Source organism: Ochlerotatus camptorhynchus, unplaced genomic scaffold, assembly GCF_037179485.1.
Source record: "Ochlerotatus camptorhynchus isolate MF236.1 unplaced genomic scaffold, CSIRO-AGI_Acam_v1.1 ptg000237l, whole genome shotgun sequence".
Classification (NCBI taxonomy): Eukaryota; Metazoa; Arthropoda; class Insecta; order Diptera; family Culicidae; genus Ochlerotatus; species Ochlerotatus camptorhynchus.
In genome coordinates, this window is record NW_027040727.1 from 414,530 (window position 1) to 435,082 (window position 20,553).

General features: G+C 43.6%; 1 protein-coding gene across 1 annotated transcript in view; it reads right to left on the bottom strand.

Annotated features, from left to right (window-relative positions):
• Nucleotides 1–513: 513 nt before the first annotated feature.
• Nucleotides 514–20,553, bottom strand: part of DIP-alpha (Dpr-interacting protein alpha) — a 361,511-nt gene continuing 341,471 nt past the window's right edge. Inside the window, exons 6-9 of the mRNA XM_065225809.1 lie at nt 17,124–17,252; nt 10,016–10,135; nt 9,733–9,903; nt 514–1,465 (exon numbers count right to left, since the gene is read on the bottom strand). Of these exons, the coding sequence (XP_065081881.1) occupies nt 918–1,465; nt 9,733–9,903; nt 10,016–10,135; nt 17,124–17,252 (968 nt within the window). The 3' untranslated portion in view covers nt 514–917. The remainder of the gene's footprint in view (nt 1,466–9,732; nt 9,904–10,015; nt 10,136–17,123; nt 17,253–20,553) is intronic.

Consider the following 20,553-nt stretch of genomic DNA (forward strand, 5'->3'; position numbering starts at 1 on the left):
CTTCCCAGGACGTAAGGAAATGGAAAGTTTGTGCAAGATGGTGGCAGCAGAGTGTTTTTTTCCTTTGTTCGAACAAATCCTGAATCGGGATGAATCGGGGTGAGGGCAGGAGAGTTAAATCGTGACACCATCAGGAGCGATGATTTTTTTTTTGCGGGTGAACGGAGTTGCAAAATTAATGGAGTGTTAAGTGCATAGATAATTCTTTTTCCTGTGAGGCTCTGGGAAATTTTTCTTACATCCATGAGCTGGAACTTTACGCCTGCTCTTAACTTAATGTTCTTGAAGAATTTCCACATTGGTTAGCATAGAGATAGATTTCTGTATTAGTCACACCCCGACTGGAACTTTGAGTTTGCAGCTACCCTCGACGGTTGCTAATTGTCATTAGTTGTTGAAATATACAATTTAATTTGTTTCCTCGATTGCAACATGAGCAAAGGTAACGTGTACGGATTGTCCCATACTCAGAGATTTACTGCCAGCAGTAGTAACAGAAACAGCGCCATAAACCTATGCCTTACCGTTATCAAAGAAACAGGTGAACTAACTTTTGGCCATTTGTCTACCATTTCCATAGAAGTCCATATCTTATCGTACGATCCACATATTTATCTTTGCAATTTACATCCAATATACAGTATTTTCCCTCGTGCATCCCAGTCTGCGTATCCCCTGAAGATATACTTTATACTCTAATATCCTGTTGCTATATTTATATAGGTATATGTTTGTGATAACAAAAAAGAACTTCGCACTCGTGTTCCGCATTGTTCTAAATTTTAGAGCAGATTTTGTCCCCTGTTGCACCTAAATGTAGAGAATTAGTGTCTAAGAGCCTACCATTACACAATTATGAACCTTGTGTATGTGTGCACCGTCGGTCGTCGTCCTGTCGCGCCGCATTCAGTCAACAGCTAATGCCGTTGGCGATAAATCGCGGACCAACTGGTTCCCAGAAGAACGACCACCAATCGCCAAAGAGCCAACTCTGCAGTGGCTCGACCTGCTGCGTTACTTCCCTCCAGACTGCCGTCGGCCCCTCGCACCGATGGAATGACGAACGGTTTTCTCGTGCCGATGTCATTCATCAAAGCTATCAGATTTTTATTGTTACCATTACTGCTGGCCCCGTTGTTGTTGTTGTTGTTGCTGCCGCTGCTGGTTCGACCGTTGATACTGTTCGGATGGTCCAGCGACCCAAACGGAGACCGGGCCGTCGGCTTGCCCCCATGCTGCTGCTGCTGCTGCTGATGATGATGGTGATGCTGATGGTGCTGCGTCGAGTCGATAATCTCCTCAAAATCTTCCGCCGAACCACCGTACTGCTGTTCCTCATCGTCCGGGGGATAGGACAGTTTCGGTTTGCTAGATTTATCGCCACCACCGCCACCGGGCTTCACGATATCGTTCTGATCTGTTCCGTGCTTGGGCACGTAGAACTTGCGATTCGGTTGCGGGATTTCTGAAATGGATAAGGATAATTTGGTACTATTAGATCCGGATGCTGGACGGGTACGAGAAGCTGCTGAACCCTACGGTTTAACTGCTTTGTATTGTCTCAAATTATTCGATTACGTGTTACGCACTGCACAGTAGACCAAACAGACATAACTCTGGCAATTTGTTTATCGAACACGCATTTAACGGTCAATTTAAATGTTTTATTTGGTAGTACCGCCACCTGTGGCGCGCATAGTCAATAACCCTTGCATTTGACGTTTACACACTACCGCCATCTGTTCATTGTACTACCCATAACAGTATACTCAACAGATATGGTTAGTGTTTTAGCGACGATGTTTTAATTGTTGTTTTATATTGAAAATGAACAAATGCACACAATGATTTACTGAACATTTCATAGTACTTATTAACTTTTCTACAGCAGCTTTTCCGATGATATATGGTACAATTACACTTCAAAATGGTGCCAAGCGGTGCATACTAAGGAGCATTTTCAAATGCTTAATGTACAGTTTTCTCTATTTTAGGGAGCGTACTTTAAATATTAACTGAGCATTTTAAGATTTTTAACGTATTTTGATCAATCATTTAAGGAGCAACCCGATCTATTTTAATGAGATTTTTTCACTTATTAAGGATAATTTCATCTGTTTTATTGACCAAAGTAGGACTGCCTTTTCGGAAAGGTCGTTCGACCGTCCACCAGCTGACTCGAGTAACAAACATTCTCAGACGGAACAAGTCTGTGTCGAAAACATCTGTCATGGCGTTGTTGGACGTTGAAAAAGCGTTCGACAATGTCTGGCATGATGGCCTGGTGTTCAAATTGCAGCAGTATGGTCTTCCAATCTTCCTACTGAAGATAATTAACAACTATCTATCGAACAGCACGTTCCGAGTCTCTCTGAGTGGCATCACATCAGATGCTTTCAACATCGGTGCTGGGGTTCCACAAGCAAGCATCATTGGCCCCATTCTATTCAACCTGTTCAACTCCGATATGCCGGCTCTCCCTGATGGTGGATCGTTGTCTCTGTTCGCAGATGACACATCCATCGTCTACAAGGGTAGGGTCATCGGAGCTTTGACTGCCAAACTTCAGAGAGCCGTGGACGTCCTGTCTGAATATTTCAACAGCTGGAAGATCCGTATCAACGCGGCAAAGACCCAGGGTCATCATCTTTCCACACTCAAAATCTCCCAGACTTGTTCCGTCGGTAAGTAATAAGATCTGCCTGAACGGCACAGTGGTGGAATGGTCGAAAGAGGTAGTCTACCTCGGCTTAACACTATACAGCAAGCTCAGGGAGCTTGTTGACAAAACCAAAACCAAGTGTAACGTCCTGATAAGATCACTGTATCCACTCATAAAAAGGAGGTCTACTCTATCCCTGAAAAATAAGCTTGCTGCCTACAAATACATCATCCTTCCCGTAATAGAATACGGGATGCCAATCTGGGAGAGTTGCGCCAAATGCCATCACCTCAAACTCCAAAGGATCCAGAACAAGATTCTTAGGATGATCCTAAACAGTCCCCCGCGGAATAGAAATTCTGAGATTCACCTCCTGGCTGGAATTCAAACGTTAGAAGAACGGAGAGTATTCATCCTGGAAAGGTTCAGAGACACCAACTCATCAGATCTTACGTGATCTAGCACGTTAGGTTAGGTTATACTCGCGCTTCTGCAAGCATTCCTCTCGATAAATCTGCCCGTTTATGGTGCCGGTTGTAACGAACGGCTTGCTGTACTGTCCGCACTCGCAGATCGCCTGCCACAACAGGTACTTCTTGGCGAATTTGTCCATCTTTCTCTTCCGGAACTTTTCCGGAACCTCCATGCGGGACGTACCGAAAAAAAACTCGAGGCCGGGGATTTGCTTGGTGTCTGCCTTGATGTATGTCTCGTCGTCCATGACGAGACAGCCTGGCTTGACCAGCCACTCACGGTTCAGCTTCCGCGCACGCAATTTGGCCACCGTGTTTTGCTTGTCAGTCCGGTTTGGCGTCTTCCTGACCTTAAAAACACGTAGCCCAGCCCGCTTCATGGTCTGCTGGACGAACCACTTCGACGAATTGACCTTTTTGGCCACGTCTCGTTTGGAAAGGTTCAGGTTATTCTTAAAGTACTGCCTTATCTTCCGCGCCTTCTCTGGGTATTCTGTTTTCGGTTTTCGGCCGCTTCCAGCGCGCCGCTCGATGATCTTCGTCTCCTGGAACATCTTCACAACGCGGGACACGGTGGAATGGTGGATTCCAAGCCTTTTGCCGATCCATCTGTGCGACTGACCAGGATTATCGATCACCGCGTAGCTCTTCTTGTTTCGAATGCATCTTGAAAACTACTTGACAGATCGCTATAAAATTTAGCACACATATACATAACACTCTAAACTAGTATTACCCAAAATTTCATTAATTTTTGCCCACCCAAAACAAAGTCGCGCATTTTTTACGAGTCCAGTCTTTAGTTGGGTAGATTTTCAATTTTTTTTTTTCAATTCAAACAAAACGCATCCCCATGGTAAACTAGTTGAAAACGCAAATATTAAATTAGAATATCAAATTAAAGTAAGATGAAGAGCCGGGTAGGCAAATCAATCAAATTAATTGCAGGAAAAATTGCGTTTTGCTGTGGTTAGCTGCGCGCACACTTAGCAGATAGAAAGAAGATTGATGACGATTCTGAAGATTTCCTGCAAAAATATGATGCGCGATGCAAGTAGATGCGAGAAATGAGAGAAGATTTTTCAAAGATTGATTCATTAGTGTGAGATTTGTTGAGATTTAGATGTGGCAGCCCCCTCTTTTCAAGAGTTGGTGAGCAAGCTTCCAGCCACTGGTCTCTTTCCAAACGTCAACATACCAACGTCAACCTCACTACATTTTAGAGCTACATGGACCAGATCATGATGGTCGGTAGTGAGGTGAATTTCCAGAACGAAGCGGACGAGTATCGCAGCAAGAAGGAGAAACCGAAGACGAAGGAGAAGATGTACGTGGAACACGCATGCTGCACAGGAGAATGTCCCTACTACCGAACGTAGGTGGAACAAGCCCAAGCCGTGTGCAGCCTGCCAGAAAGACGGCCACAAAAAGGATAGGCATGCGTTCCGCAAGATGACTCTCGGTGATCGCTGGATACTCGTTTAGGAGCGATTCCTGTGTCGTCGATGCCTGGGTTCTCTTGGATAATTTTTTTGTAAAGCCAGCAACTGTGGAGAGAGTGAGTGTGAAGAGCGCCATCACAAGCTTCTTTACCCCTAAAATCCACAATTATCCCGATCGACTAACCCTCCGAAGACTACAAGCACAGTAACCGTTCATCGTCAGTTCAAGCAAACCGATTTGTACCGGATTCTTTCCGTATTGCTGCATGGGAATGGCAAAACAGTCCAAACAATCGACGATGGTTCTTCTAGGAAGTTGGTGAAATTGAAGGTAGCTGAAGAACTCGGAGTGACCGGTGAGGTACACCCACTCTGCCTGCAGTGGACAAGTGGCATCAAAAGCGTGGAGCTGATAAAATTGCAGATATCGAGGGCAGCTAACGCAACGTGGCACGATTTGAAGGAAGTGCACATCGTCAAGAGTCTGAACCTTCCTGTTCAATCTTTGGACTTCAGTAAACTTTGCAATGAGTTTCAGCATCTTCAAGGGCTGCCAGTACAAAGCTACGCCAATGTTGTCCCTACAATTCTGATTGGTTTGGATAACTCGTTTGTAATGGCAACACGGAAAAGCAGAGAACGAGTCAGAGGAAGCCCAATTGCTGCAAAAACTAGGCTGGGTTGGGTGGCCTACGGGAGCACATCCGCTGGATACGAACGATCGATCCATCAGCTCTTCCATATGTTCGTTCGTTCACCTGATCAAGAGCTCCATGATCTAGTGAAGAAGTTTTTTGTGTTGGAAAGTGCGGAAGTTGTGTCTTCTATGATGGACAGCGACGACGACCGACGTGCCAGGTAAATTCTTTACAGCACAACTGTACGGAAAGCGTCAGAAAGGATCCAAACGGGCTTTCTGCGGAAACGTGATAACGTAGAGTTTCCTAACAGCAGACGCATGGCGGAAAAGAGATTCCGCTGTCTCGAACGTCGTCTTACACCGAAGCCCAACTCATATGAAAATTTGAAGACCCAGATCATCGAGTACCAAGCCAAAGGGTACACCCATAAGATGAGCCAAGAGGAGTCTCGATTCGGACCTGGTTCCTGCCGTTGAACGTCGTTACGAATCAGAGGAAGCCAAACAAAGTACGATTAGTGTGGGATGCGGTAGCTGAAGTCCAGGGACAGTCGTTCAATTCTGCTCTTCTTACTGGCCCGGATTTTCTCGCACCGCTTACAGAAGTTTTGAGTCTGTATCGCCAGTTCGAGGTGGCCATCAGCGCCGATATCTGCGAGATGTTTCACCAGTTCCTCATCCGACCAGAAGACCGATCTGCTCAGTTGTTCTTGCGGCGGGACGGTCCATCTAAGCCTTTCGATGTGTTCGTGATGGACGTAGCTACGTTCGGCTCTACATGATTGCCTTCTGCAGCACAGTTTATTAAAAATCGGAATGCTGAGGAATTTTCCGAACAGTTTCGACGAGCGGCGGATGCGATCACGAATCATCATTACGTGGATGATTTCCTGTACAGTGTACACACAGAGCAGGAAGCTGTTGAGCTGGCAGAGCAGGTGAAGCTGGTACACACCAAGGCAGGTATTAATATTAGAAATTGGCTGTCAAACTCGTGTGAGGTTCTAATACGGGTCGGGGAACAGTAAGCGGAGTCACCGAAAAAACTTCGCGTTGACAGGTAGGCTATTTACGAACGCGTTCTTTACATGCTCTGGAAGCCAGAACCTGATGTCTTCGTCTTCAAGGAGGAAATACAAGCTCTTTTACTGGATGACACGGTTCCGACGCAAAGAGAAGTTTTGCGGGTCATAATGAGCATCTTCGATCCCATTGGGCTAGTAGCTGTCATCGTCGTCAACGAAACGGTGCTCGTGAAACACATCTGGCTGTCAGGACTTGACAGGAAGGCGCGTATACCTGACGTACTGCTTGAACACTGGAAGACCCTAGTAGCACGGTTGTCACATATCGGTTGTAGAAACTTCTTTACGACTTATTTCAGTCATAAACAAGTTACTGCAACTTTTCTTAACGGAAGTGTGCTACTCGGGGAGATGGATCAAGTCATTTGCGGCTGTTGCGTATTTTCGAATCGTCGAAGGATCCATACCATAGAGATAACTCTAAGACCACAAGATCCCGAAGAAACGTTCTCAACTTTTTGGCTCAGCTCTGGTACTCTCTTCGGTCCCAAGCTAATCGATTCACCCCTCAAAACATAGGAAAATCCACTAACCCCTCATTTTATCTGTCAAACTTTCATAGCGAATCAAAACAAACATTGTGTAGTAGTAGAATTTCGACTAGAATGGGGTACGTTAATCGTTTGCTTGGGACCAATAGGCTAGTCAAAAAGTGAGCCAGTTTAAAATCGTTAGTTTCGTATTGATTGTTGTCCATACTTCGTTGCTCCCTAGTGTCGGCGAAAATGAAGGTTGCGCCTTTGAAACTCCTGTCTATTCCGAGACTAGAACTTTCAGCAGCCTTTCTCGGTGCAAGGTTATCGAAGTCCGTGATTGAGAATCATTCAATTATAATCAATCGAAAAGTGTTCTGGAGTGATTCTCGCTCCTTTTTTCCTGGATGCGATCTGATCCTAGAAAGTATCGGCAATAAGTTGCTTTCACGCTGACGGAGATCCACGTTGGGTGCCAACCCGTTTGAACATTACCGACGAGGCTACAAAGTTGGGTAACAACTCAAATATCGCCTCCGACAGTCGCAGGTTCCATGCGCTATCGTTCCTCTATCAACATCCGGATATGTGGCTCCAGCAAACAACGAAGGAGGTGGAGACAATGGAAGAACTTCGTCCGGTACATTGTAACATTAGAGCATGTCCCATTAAATTAAAATATACTTGTTATTGTAATTGTTTGTAAGATAGGAGCTAGATCTAGAAATTGTTAGAATATTTAAAATAAACTCGCCTATTTGAGCGCCGTCCGCTACCAAAACTGCTCGAGTAGACGACTACCACCCCTTCTCAACGGTTGGCAAACGTGTGTGGAAGGAAGTTCAGTCCTCCCATTGCGAGCGACGGAGGAGATAAATAGGCTCCCGACCGCTTGAGGAGGGCTCTTTTGTGGAAAACCTTGTGACCGTACGGACGCGCAAAATTATACAGTCGAGATAGAAAGTATAATACGGATTTTTACCTTTCGCGTGTGTGACGCCGAGTGTGGCGAGTGAAACGGCCTGTAACCTGGCCAGAAGATCCTAAAACCAGTCTCGGTAGTGCATAACTCTGGTGTTCGGACGAAGTGTGCCGAAACCTACACGTGGCGTGCGTAGTATTTGCCACCGAGCTGGTGCACAGTCCTAAGTTCGCGAGTGTCCGTCGGTTGTGTGGTAGCCGAAGGAGTGAATAATTGCCTCCTTCGAGCTCCTAGTGTTGGTCCGAGAAGCCGGAAAAGAACAGGCCGTTAGAACGGTCCACATTAGTGCGCGAGTGGTGAAATCAAATTTCGTACCTCTGTCCGAAAAGTGCGCCGCAACCAAAAGAAGTACGCCTAACCACGTGTGCTCGCAGGATTCCTAGGAGAATCCCTGCCGCAATTGCCCCGACGCCTGCGACGACGCAGAGAGCAGCGAGCGACGGCGCGGGCCCAACGTAATCTCCCGATCGACAGAGTAGGCAGCCCCTGAGGGAAAAAGGTAAGTTGCATGCTACCTTCCTAATGTTATAACATCTCCATCAGAATGTCGTCGAAAATCAGCTGCTGTAGTTTGATAGATTCTCGAAATGGGAGTGCCTGGACTTGACGGTAGTCTACACACGCAGTTTCGTTGACATCCTTCGCTGCAGAATCAATAAGCTAGCACAAGGAAAAACGGAGTTCCAGAATCGAGACGAAATACTCAAGGCGGAGTCAACCCTTTTCAAGCTGATTCAGTTAGAGGCCTTTGGAGATGAGAAATCGAGAACTTTCCGCTGGAGAACAAATGAAGATCGAGAAAACTAGCAAAATCTTCAAACTTTCTCTCTTCCTGGAAGAAGAGGATGTCAAGCGGATGGAAGCCAATTGCAAATGCTCAGCAGGTATCGGTTGACTTCAAGTTTCCCGTGATTCTGCGCAAAGAACACAGTGGAACTAAACTCCTCGTCGAATGGTACCATCGGCAGTACAAGCACTGCAATGCTGAAACAGCGGTGAACGAGATGCGCCAAAGGTTTCACGTGTCGGAGAAGAGGGTTGCCTTCAAGCTAGCCAGAAAGCAGTGCCAGTGCAGTGATGCAACATCTACAAGGCGACTCCAGAGGTTCCACGAATGGCTCCACTGCTTCAAGCTAGGATGGTGTCGCACGTTCGTCCTGTATCCTATGTCGGCGTGGACTACTTCGGGCCAATGCTGGTTAAGCAGGGACGCAGCGTTGGGCTGCACTATTCACCTGCTTGACCATACGTTCAGTGCACCTCGAGGTGGTGTACCACCTGACAACGGAATCCTGCAAGATGGCGGTTGAACAGTTCATCGCACGGAGGGCCCCCCCGCGGGAGATATTCAGTGATCGGGAAACAATCTTCGTGGGCGCTAGCCGCGACCTGAAGACAGCAACCTTGCCGGTACAGACACGCTGTGGCGTTTCAATCCACCCTCCACGTCACACATGGGGGGGGGGGGGAGCATGGGAACGTATGGTCCGATCAGTTTCGTGCTGTTACTTGACTATCGGGGCAAGCCGGAAGATGATCCGGGTCCGGATCTCGATCCGGAATGGTTGGCTGAGAGAACGAGTGCTACGTGTGTTTCCGGGACATGACGGCCGGGTACGGAATGCAGAGGTATTGACAGCCATTGCAGGAGTGCTGGTTCGATCAGTGGCGAAGCTGGCGGGTCTGGAAGTTGAAATTACAAAAAAACATTGGTTTTGAATGTTTTTCCCAGAAACGCATTATTTGTCTCAACAACTTTGTCCCAGACGTTATTTCGATCAGAAGTACTGTTTCTGTACTACTATTTATTGAAAAATTTCAAACACGTTATTTCCATGGCAGCAGCCTAAGGATATTGGTTTTCAAAGCCTGTTGTGTCAATACGCCCTGGGCGGGAAAGGGTTAATCAATTAGATGGATACAGAATAGTAACTAACACTAGAGACAATTAAAAAAAATCAGTACTAGCACTTACCATACAATCGTATGCTGCTGTCTACCTCGCCGAGCGAGTTCTTTGCAATACACCGATAGGACCCCATGTCCTCCTTCTGGATCGTTCGCACCGTCATGGTCATCTTGATTTCGTATAACGATTTGGGAATGTCCTGGACCTGGTACTTGGGCGATGACACTATCATTTCTCCTTTGTGCAATGTGTTACGATAGCAAAAGTAGGCGGTGAAAAGAGAAATTGGTCCATAAAAATTGATCCGCAGAAAGGTGGCATGTCAAGTGGTTTTCGTTTGATGTCTTACCTGTGTCCTTTACCCAGTAGTTGATAGATTTTGGGGATGCCTCAACCAGACACTCGATGGACACGTCCGTCCCGAGAGGCGCGCCGACCAGCTGATTTGGCACTTGGATGACCGGATGAACTGCGAATGGAGAAACCGAAGAAGGTAGACAAATGATTAGGCGTCTTTTACTTTTTGTATAATTTAGGAGTGTAAGACATTGTTCCCCGACCCTTGAAAATCTACAGGATAGAAATAACCGTTTTTAAACATCATTCTCGATTGTTTTAAATTGTGGAAAGCTGTTTTTCAACTTGAATCACAGCAGTCCAGCAGCACCCCAGCAGTTCTAGTTCTCGCGGCAGAATGGGTAAACCACATGTTGTGTATGCCTGTCACGTATTCCTTGGGGACTCACGAACGACATCGCCGTCCTAGTCGTCTTGTGTCGTTCATCTCGGCGAAAATGTGAAGAAATGTTCGTTCGTCCGTCCACAAGAGGGAGAGAAAGAGAAAGCACAAGGTGACACACATCGAGCACACGTGTTAGTGTGCTAATTTAATACAATTTAGCATTTCCAGCCCGATGGTGACGACGATGGAGGAGAGCAAGCAATAGTGTGGTCGTTAATGTTATGAAAAACACAAATCTGCTCGTTTTCGTTTGCCACACGTATGCATGCAAATTGTGGGGTCGCTTGCAGGCAGCTAAAGTTGGGTGGCGTCGTTAAGAGGTGACTTGGCATCGGTTATGTTGCAATGCAACATGCTGTGCTTGGAAATCACTTGACGTGTGATGATGGTGTTTAAGGTGAAAATTCACTTTGTGTGTTGTCACGAATTTGTGAGAGGGTTATTCGAGAGTTTGAAGCATAATTATGGCCTATGCAATTGCAACACATGTCAGTTGAAATTTGATAGCATAGCAAGCATTGCAGTGTGCCAGGAATGAAAACCAGCAGGGAAAACATAATAACGCTCTAGGATTGAATCCAATTGAGTTGACATCTTTAGCAAAGTTTCTTGACTTAGTTAGGACCATGATTTGGTGGATAAAAATAGGTCATGTTTTTGCCATAAAGATGGCGCAGCGATACCAACTTTTTTTTATTTCGCACTAGAGGTTTGCTGTCTTGGGGAAAGTTAGAGATCGTAAAATTTTGTGAAAATTGGTCTATAAGACATTAAAGTTGTAGATCTTCAAACAACAGAGGCATACGATGTTCAAAAAAAAAAAATGTAAGAAGTTCACGTATTTAGTATTAAGTTTAATAAATTCGTTTGAATGAATACTTTTATCATTTTTTGTCGATTGGTTTTGGTGAAGTCAATCGTTTCCAGTACAATACTTTTATTTTTATAGTAATTAAAAATAAACATCTCATCAAATAAAAAAAAAAATCATGACTTTCTGAATAATTTTTCTATAAAATGCGCAAGTGAGCGCAAAACATCGAATAGAATTAATTAATTTGAGAAGACCATTTACATGTTGCCTGATTTCTTCCATTCCGCTTTTAAACGCTATGCATACCAGGCCTGAACATACTCATTACAGCTAAAATACTACTTTTCGAAATTATGAGATATTATAATAATAATTTGTATATGTAAGATGAGGAGGTAAAATTTGTGTATGGCACAAACAAATCTGTCAATTTCGCTTCTAAAGGGTGATACGGTCAAAATTTGGTCAAGGGAAAACGCGTGTAAATCGGTGAAATCGTTTATTTAAAAAATCGAATTAAATTTCTTTTTCAAGTTCAATTAGTATAAAATTCAGGAAAAATATTCAGTTAGGCTTCCGCTTTTCCAAATCCGAATTGCCGGGCCTTACGCTTGACCCCTGCCATCAGATTTTGTACAGCCACCTTGTCCACCTTCTTCGCCGCAGAAAGCCAGTTTGCCTTGAACTGCTGCTCGCCCTTAGCAGTTTTTTTGGTCTTCTTTAGGTTCCGCTTGACAATAGCCCAGTATTTCTCAATTGGGCGGAGCTCTGGCATGTTGGGAGGGTTCTTGTCCTTGGGAACCACCTGCACGTTGTTGGTGGCGTACCACTCCATGGCCTTTTTACCGTAATGGCAAGATGCCAAATCCGGCCAAAACAGTACGGAACAACCGTGTTTCTTCAGGAAAGGCAGCAGACGTTTATTCAAACACTCTTTCACGTAAATTTCTTGGTTGACAGTCCCGGAAGCTATGAAAATGCTGCTTTTCAAGCCACAGGTACAGATGGCTTGCCAAACCAGATATTTCTTTGCGAACTTTGATAGTTTCATGTGCTTGAAAACATCTGCTACCTTTCCCCTTCCTTTTGCCGTATAAAACTCCTGTCCCGGAAGCTGCTTGTAGTCGGCTTTGACGTAGGTTTCGTCGTCCATTACCACGCAGTCAAACTTCGTCAGCATCGTCGTGTACAGCCTCCGGGATCGCGCTTTGGCCGTCGTATTTTGTTTATCATCGCGATTTGGAGTCACTACCTTCTTGTAAGTCGATAGTCCGGCTCGTTTTTTGGCTCGATGCACGGTTGTAGACGATACACCCAGCTTATTTGCGGCATCTCGGAGAGAGAGGTTAGGGTTTCGCTTGAAACTACCGGCAACTCTCTTTGTCGTCTCAGCGGCTTCCGGTTTTCGATTTCTCCCCGATCCAGACTTCCTGGCTGTCGACAAACGTTCCCCAAACACTTTAATTACATTTTGCCAACTTTGCGTGCGAGTAGCTCGGATTTTCGCGATGCGCGAGCAAAATTTTGATACGCTGCTCTTCTTGCTTGGACGGCATTTTGACAACTGAAGAGTGAATTCCAAAATCAAAATAGGAGCAACATTCTACACACACACACCTTCAAAATGAGGGGTGTTCAGGTTTTTTAAATGTAAAATTGAAAGAAATACGTCAAGTTGATATTGACCAAATTTTGACCGTATCACCCTTTAGAGTGTCACAATTAGCGATTAAATATAAAGAATAGTACTCATGCATTACGATTACTCACTACAGCTAAAATAGCTAATTGCGAACCTCTAAAAGCAAAATTGACTGGTTTTATGTGTCATACACAAACTTTGACTCTTCTTCTTGCATTTTACAAAAAAAAAATTATTATTAAAATATCTGATAGTTTCATAATTTCGTACCGTAGTATTTTAGCTCTAATGAGTATGTTTAGGCCTGATGCCTACCCTAATAAAAATGGTGTGGTTAATTTGTTTGACGATCTGTTCGGGGTATCATCCAAACCATTTGCGGAATAGTTCAATCATTATAGGGTGTCCTAGAGTGCCTAAGCACGACTTTGAAACACCCCTGCTTGTGGGATCCTCGAAGAGTAACGTCCAGCGGGCCAATGCAAGAATGGGTCTAAAGACGTTTAAGAAGCAGAAGAAGCTAAAGCGGAGTGAAAAGCAAGCCGCATCCGTCAAACCGAGGGCTCGGAAGTTATAAGACCAATAATTGCTGTGCGGAAAATCGGTGTGTGTGTGATTATGGACGATGAATCATACGTTGAATTTGTTTACAAAACTCTTCGTGGTGATCAGTACTACACCGTTTGTGATGGCACAAGTATTGACGACGCGGATAAGTCGATTTTTACCGAAAAATTCGGTAGAAAAGCCATTTGTTAGTGTGGTATACTTTCCAAACCGTTTGTGACAACGGAGACAATGACAACCGATGTTTACGTGCTTGAGTGTTTAAACAAGCGTCTGTTACCTATGATCCGGAAACACGACGCCTCAGTATTGTTTTGGCCGGATTTGGCGTCGGTTCATTACTCCAAGGACACGGTAGCCTGGTATAATGCCAACAAGGTCTGCAAGGAATCTGCAGTGATAGTGAGTGCTGCACAATTGGCAAATCAAAGTTGGCACTAGTGGAGAATAGAAGAACTATGAGAGTGATGATGGTTTCAAAATTTTACACGGTGAGGTATACGAGTGCAATCTTAAAATGCTTTTATTTTACTTTAGGATGAGCTGGCGCTTTTAGTTTGAATTTTGTATGGGGATTTTGGATAAAATACATGAAAAAATGACACTCCTACACCCTATCGATCATACAAAATTTCGTTATTCTCGATTTGATTCAGATTTTTCAAACTTGTAATTCAAACAATGAATAACATATTTGCTTAAGACTGCATTATGAATCCGGTTAGTCTTTTGAAGATATTTGCTTTTGAATGTATATGAGCATTTTGTATATGAAAAATTCAATGTAATCCCCTATATAAACATTAAACAAAAAGCACGAGAACATGTTACGGTAAAACAGCTGAACTATTCAGAGATTAGTTATCTCACCTACTGATACGAGTCTGGATGTTGGCCTGTGTAAAATATGAACTTTTATTTTTTAGTGATAATCTAGCCTGTATTTTGTTGCAATATACGAACAAAAGCACATATAAATTCAAGAATGAATATCTCCATAATACTAACTTGAATCATGATGCTGTCTTCAGCAAAGTTGTTTAATATATATTAAGCTATATGTGCTGAAATTCTGAGCTTAATCGAGTTTGCTGAACCACATCAATCTATCCAGCGAGACAAACTTAACGAATTTAAAAGTTGATACGTGTTTTGGAATGTACCAATAGCGTACCTTCAAGGATTTTGAACGTACCTCAAAAGCTTCCCGGAAAACAGATTTCTACGGAAATATGACGTACCAAATGCGTACTTCACGAATCTGTAATTCATTTTTAACGTACCTCCTATTTTCACTTAAATGCTTTTAGTAAACTTTTTAAATCGGTTTATATATGAATTCTGGGCACGGAATCGAATTCCTCGGAAAATTTAAGCCCGATTTCATATGAAAAACATTATACTTAAGCGCATTATAGCCAATTTGAGGACCAAAATCAGTTTTTTTATTTGCATCCCTTAGAAACATACTAATTTCGAACAAAACCGTTAATTTCATGAATCATTATGGATCATTATCATTATTAAATTACCAATGATTTAAATAAAAATTATTATTATTTAAAAAAATAATTTTTTTCGATGAAACATTAGAGAAAATCTGATCAAATGATCAGATATCTTTCAGAAATTATTCCTGAGTATCTCTGGAACACTTTATGATCGGTCATGACCAACGGAATTCACTTTCTGATAGAAAAAACGAAGCTCTTACAGATGATGCATAAAAAACGATACATTTTTCTATATTAAAGAACCCAATTAACGGTTTTGTTCGAAATTAGTATACTTACTTTACTTACGACACCATAACTGAACGTCTGTTCAAGGTTGTCTTGAAATGTCTGTCCAGACGTGAATCCCTGGATCAGATCAAACAAGAATTGACAACATTCTTGGAGTTGAGCCAGTCTAAGTTATCAAAATTCAGCGAATTCAATGCCTTGGAAAAAGCTAACCTTATGCTTCATATCCGAGTGAAGTGGGAACACTTCAGGAAGGCTGGAGGAAATTTCCAGAACCTCACCCAGTGCCGTAAATGCCAAGGTTGGGGTCACGGAACATATAAAAAATGCTGCATGCCAGCTCAATGCTAAATTGTGGTGATTCCTCTCATGCAAAGGACGACTGTGCGATTCTAAGAAATTTATTTGTTCCAATTGTGGTGTACCAGGCCAGGTACTGATTTCTCTGCTGTTAAAAACGGTCAGCGAGGTACAAATAAATCATAAGCTTTAAATTCTTCATCTATATCTGCTGCTAACAATGTTCAGCAAGTAGCTTTGCTTCTTTGGCTGCTATTGCAGCTGGTAGAAATCGAAATCAAAAATCCAATTGGTTACCCATGCTGAATTTGGTTCTGCTCACCTTCCAGTAACTTTTAAAATATCCCAAGACATAATTTCTAATACCAACAACCAGGCATAGAAAATCATTTACATTCTTTTCATGCATTCATTTACATTCATTTGCCTCTAACTTTTTTATCAACAGCATTCCGCAAAATTTTGTTTAGAGCTTTAGAAGGTTTTGTTACTAGCTACAACTTTTGCTCATAACTCAAATCTGTATCTCTTATGCATCACGAATTAGAGTGGGCAGAACTTGTTACTGTTTTTCAGTGAATGTAAAATACATTCACTGAAAAACAGTAGTGGCTTCTGTTCGCTCTGGTTCGTCATGCATAAGAGATACGGATTTGAGTTGTTTACCAAAGTTGTAGGTAATAGCAAAAACTATAAAAGTTCTGTGCATCATTTTGAGGAATTTTGTTCATGAAAAAAGTCTCTTCTTATTTACAAAAATGGAAGATTTCTCCCAACGCTTCCAAAACTCAACTTATAATATTTCCACATAAGCCTAGTGCTTCCTTTTTGAAACCTAGTAGTAGTCACATTGTCACGCGAATTGTTTCAAATAAGGGTTTTAGTCCAATTATTTCTCACAAATGATTAATTCTACGCACTTTTGGAACTTTACATGGCGCACATTTCTGCTGAAGCAACAAAATTTCAATCTCTTTTTTTTGGGAACCTATTAGCTATTATCATTGCTCAACGTTGTTTAATTGGCAGAATGTTACTTCTGCCATCATATTGTCCTCCTACGGTGATAGCGATGCTTCAGCATGTGAAATAATTATTCGTTACCAACACCAACGCATATTGACGGAGTTCTCCATATAACGCATCTGCAGCCTTTCTACTGCCGTTGAAACACATGGGACGAATTTTGAACGGAAATCACACATGTTCTACATTTCATTTTCGGCACACAGGAATTGCCCAATGGGTGTCATTGACACTTTCACGTGGCGTTGGAAACTTTCTCTCCAAAAAGCATAACTTTTCAAGTGGCGGCCAGCAGCGCGCGGTGCGGTGGCATATGAAATTGCGAACAACACCAAATTTGGATCAGTGAAATGCATACGTTCTAAAATTGCCCGTTGGGCTTCCGCTGGCTGTGTTGTATATGTGACACTGTGGAATTCGTTTGTCTGGGAGTCAGTCGGCTAAACTATTTTCACCAAACACGCATAGTTGTACCAGTTGAATTTGACTTGGAATAGAATTTGATTTTAATTGCATGTCACACCGTCAAACTTTGCCTTGCAGCAACAACGGCTGCTGGATATGAATTTAGATGACAACAATGATGGGGAAGAAATTCACAACAAACTTCGCGATACTTACAGTGAATACTCAGCGATATTCTCTTGGACACCGACGGGGGCACACCGTTGGATGCAATACATAGATAGGACCCCATCTCGCTGCGTGATATTTTCACCAGCTTCAGCACCTCGCCTCGGTAGGAAGTCACTGCAAGAGAGAAAGAGAGAGAGAGAACACAATATATAGCAACAAAAAGGTGAAAACAAATTACTTCCTACATAGTTTTCTTTCGTGTATTCTATTGTTCGTACAAGCGGTGAAAATCACGTAGCTTCAGCCAGTAGCTAACCTAAATAAGCGTTCCATTTTTTTCCTTTTTTTCTGGCATCATCCCCAACTCAGCAATGCTGGGGAAAATTGGTAGGATTACACATCCTCGGATCGTTAAGCCCCCCTCCCTTGCTAGGAGCACTAGTGAAAGTGATATAAATCAAAAATCATCCACTTGTATCCATTTGTCAAGGCTGGGGTGGTGCCGTTACATTTCCTCCTCAAGATGGTGGCGAACATTCGACAGACACGTTAGTGTCGAGTTACGGCATTCCGGTCGTCTTCTACGCACAAAGTGAGCTATAAATTATTGGAACACCAGGAGAAGATGCTGGTGATTGGTACTAAGTGAGTAGGTCTTAATCAAACTGTTTGATATTGGAAAGATCAGTGTGTAACAGCAACTTCAAGTTTTATTAATTTCATAACCTAAGCCTCTTTAATAGTATGGGCTCTATTGTACAAACCAAATTATGAAATGTTTTATTTTGTCACACGATAGGTTTCTAGCGTAAAAAGAAATTAGCCGTCTCGGCCACACAATTTCATCGCTTATGAACAGGGGAACTATTTGAAAAACTTGAAAAAGAATACGAAGGCCACGGAGTGCATTTTTTCCCTTGATTTGTTTTCCGTGCTGTGCACCAATGCTACCAATCGACCCATCAACTCATGAACCGGGGACGAACGGGTTTACTTCCCTTCCGAAGGAAGGCGTGATCAGAGATGTTGTGCCTCAGAACATCCCGGCGGCGCCGACTGGGATTGAACACAGGCCTGCTGGGGTAAGAGATAATCACGCTTACCACTACACCACCGGCGCCGCTAACGTGGAGTGCACTGTAATTTGCAATTTTTCAGAAAATTATTCACTTGTTGTACAGGAAGCTGTGCAATATATTATAATATATTATACGGACGAATCGAACAAATTAAAAATTGCAAGTTTTGTAGCAATTGCAGAGTTTACCAACCATAATCACGTTGCTGTCAGCTTATTCATAGTAAGATTTATAAACTACATAAATTGACTGGTTTGCAAAAGATTTACGCATTTTAAACAAATTGAAAGAGCGGTGATAGAGTGTTCGTGAAAGGGATTGAAAGCCATAATGAGGTTTCGGTTAACTAGAAAATCGACGTTACTTACTTACATTGAAAGCGATGAGCAAAGCAATGACGAGAAGATCCACAGCCAGTCTTTCCTTCTAAACGTGCTTCTTTTTCATTTTTATTTCTTGCTGATAGTCTAGCTAGGCGTTATAGAAATGAAGCGTTGAACACGTTTGTATGAGAGAAACAAAACTCGAATTCATTTTAGTACTTCGGAAATGTAGAGCCCTGGTGGACGCAGCTCTTCGTCAGTAGTTCTTCCGGAGCCTGTTGAGACTGGCCACCCCTGTTGTTCTTGCCAAAGAAAATCTGGGCCCCTGAACCAGCGACTTTCTGCAGATAAATCTGGTTCGTCGTTGGTACGCACCACCATTCACTAATCTCCGTCGACTCTAGGATCTCGCTGGAAGGCGACGAATTGACTGTATCGCCGATGGTCAGATCCTTACCAACAGTGCACACCCTTGGAGTCCATCCAGAAAAAAGACCTTGATGGACAGAGATGACAGTATAGTGTCTGCAAGCCACGCGTCAAGAAGGGCCGCTTGGACCTCAGATCGCGGTATTGACAGGAACTTCAGTGGAGCTACTCTAGTTTTAGCTCGCGCTAAAGCACATTCGATCGTGTCTCCCTCAGTGAATCGAAGGTAGATGACCGCTGTAAACCCATTCTCACTGGCTTCGACGAACGTATGCATCTCTATCTTTGCTTCAACGGATGTCAAGGATCGATAACATCGGGAAATTTCAACGGAACTCATCTGTGGAAACACTGCCAGCCATGTCAACCATTTTTCGAACTGCGTATCTTGAATCGGATCATCCCAGCCGATCACTGCCCTCCAAATCTCCTGCAGCAGCACCTTCAAGAACATCAGCAGATGTGAGATAAATCCCAAGCATTCGAAGAACTTCTCGGGCGACGGCTTCCGAATAGCAAAGTTTCGTCGTATCGGGATGAAACCTTGTAAGTGTAACGATCTGTTAAGGTGTTCCACCATATCCCTAGCACCTTCTCCATTGTTGCTTCCTCATCATTTTTTAGGTTTTTATCCTCGGTTGCTTCACCTTTAAGAGTTGCCTGATCCATTTTGGAGTTCGAAATCCAGTTTCGTATCTCGAACCCGCCATATGTACTGATGAATTTCCTTAACCTCTTGCGCCAGTCTCACAGCTTCCTGTTCCGTTTTCGTGCTTACCAGCATGTCATCCACGTAGTGTCGCTTGATGATGGCGTCGACTGCTTCTGGGTGGTCCTGTTCAAAACGCTTCGCATTAGTGTTTTTGACGTGTTGCACGATGCTCGGTGAGCAGCAGGCTCCGAAGGTGATTACCTAAATGACGTACAAGCTGGGTTCTATCTCGTTTTCCTCTAACCAGAAGAAGCGTTTGCAGTGTTGATCGATATACCGCATCAGAATCTGATGGAACATCTCTCTGATATCCCCGCATACGGCCACCTTGAGCTCTATGAAGCGAATTAATACGGACAGAAGGACCGAGTTGAGAGAAACGCCGCAAACCTTGGCTGCAGTATCCCATTTTACACGACAAATATCGGAAGGTACCAGACACGTGGATGTGGCTCGTGGAGTTTTTCAGCAGTCAACTTCCTAACATAGCCCTTGCTGATGTGTTCCGGCATCTTCGACTTCAGCGCGTCCGCTAAGGCTGGATCCTTGATCATCCGATTTTCCAGACACTTCCACCGCCGGAGGGCCATCGCTTTACTGTCCGAGAGTCAGACATTCTCGTACTTCCATTGAAGACCACATCTGTAACGGTTGTCTCCTAAGCGGGTTAGAGAATCCAACAGGGATCGGGATCGCTGTTCTTCCTGTGAGAGCAGAAGCTTGTTTGGTTTGACGACCCCGAGGCTGTCAGGCGTGATGTAGGATTTTATCGCTTTGTGGAGATCATCATCATACTCCCGATTGCACTCGCAGGTTTTTACACTGTGGTAGTTCAGGTATCCGGCCACCTCTTCCTTTCCAGTACAGTTGCCTAAGCGAAACTTCACCACGATTGGTTCATTCTGTTTTTCCTCCCGGCTCTTGATTCCGAG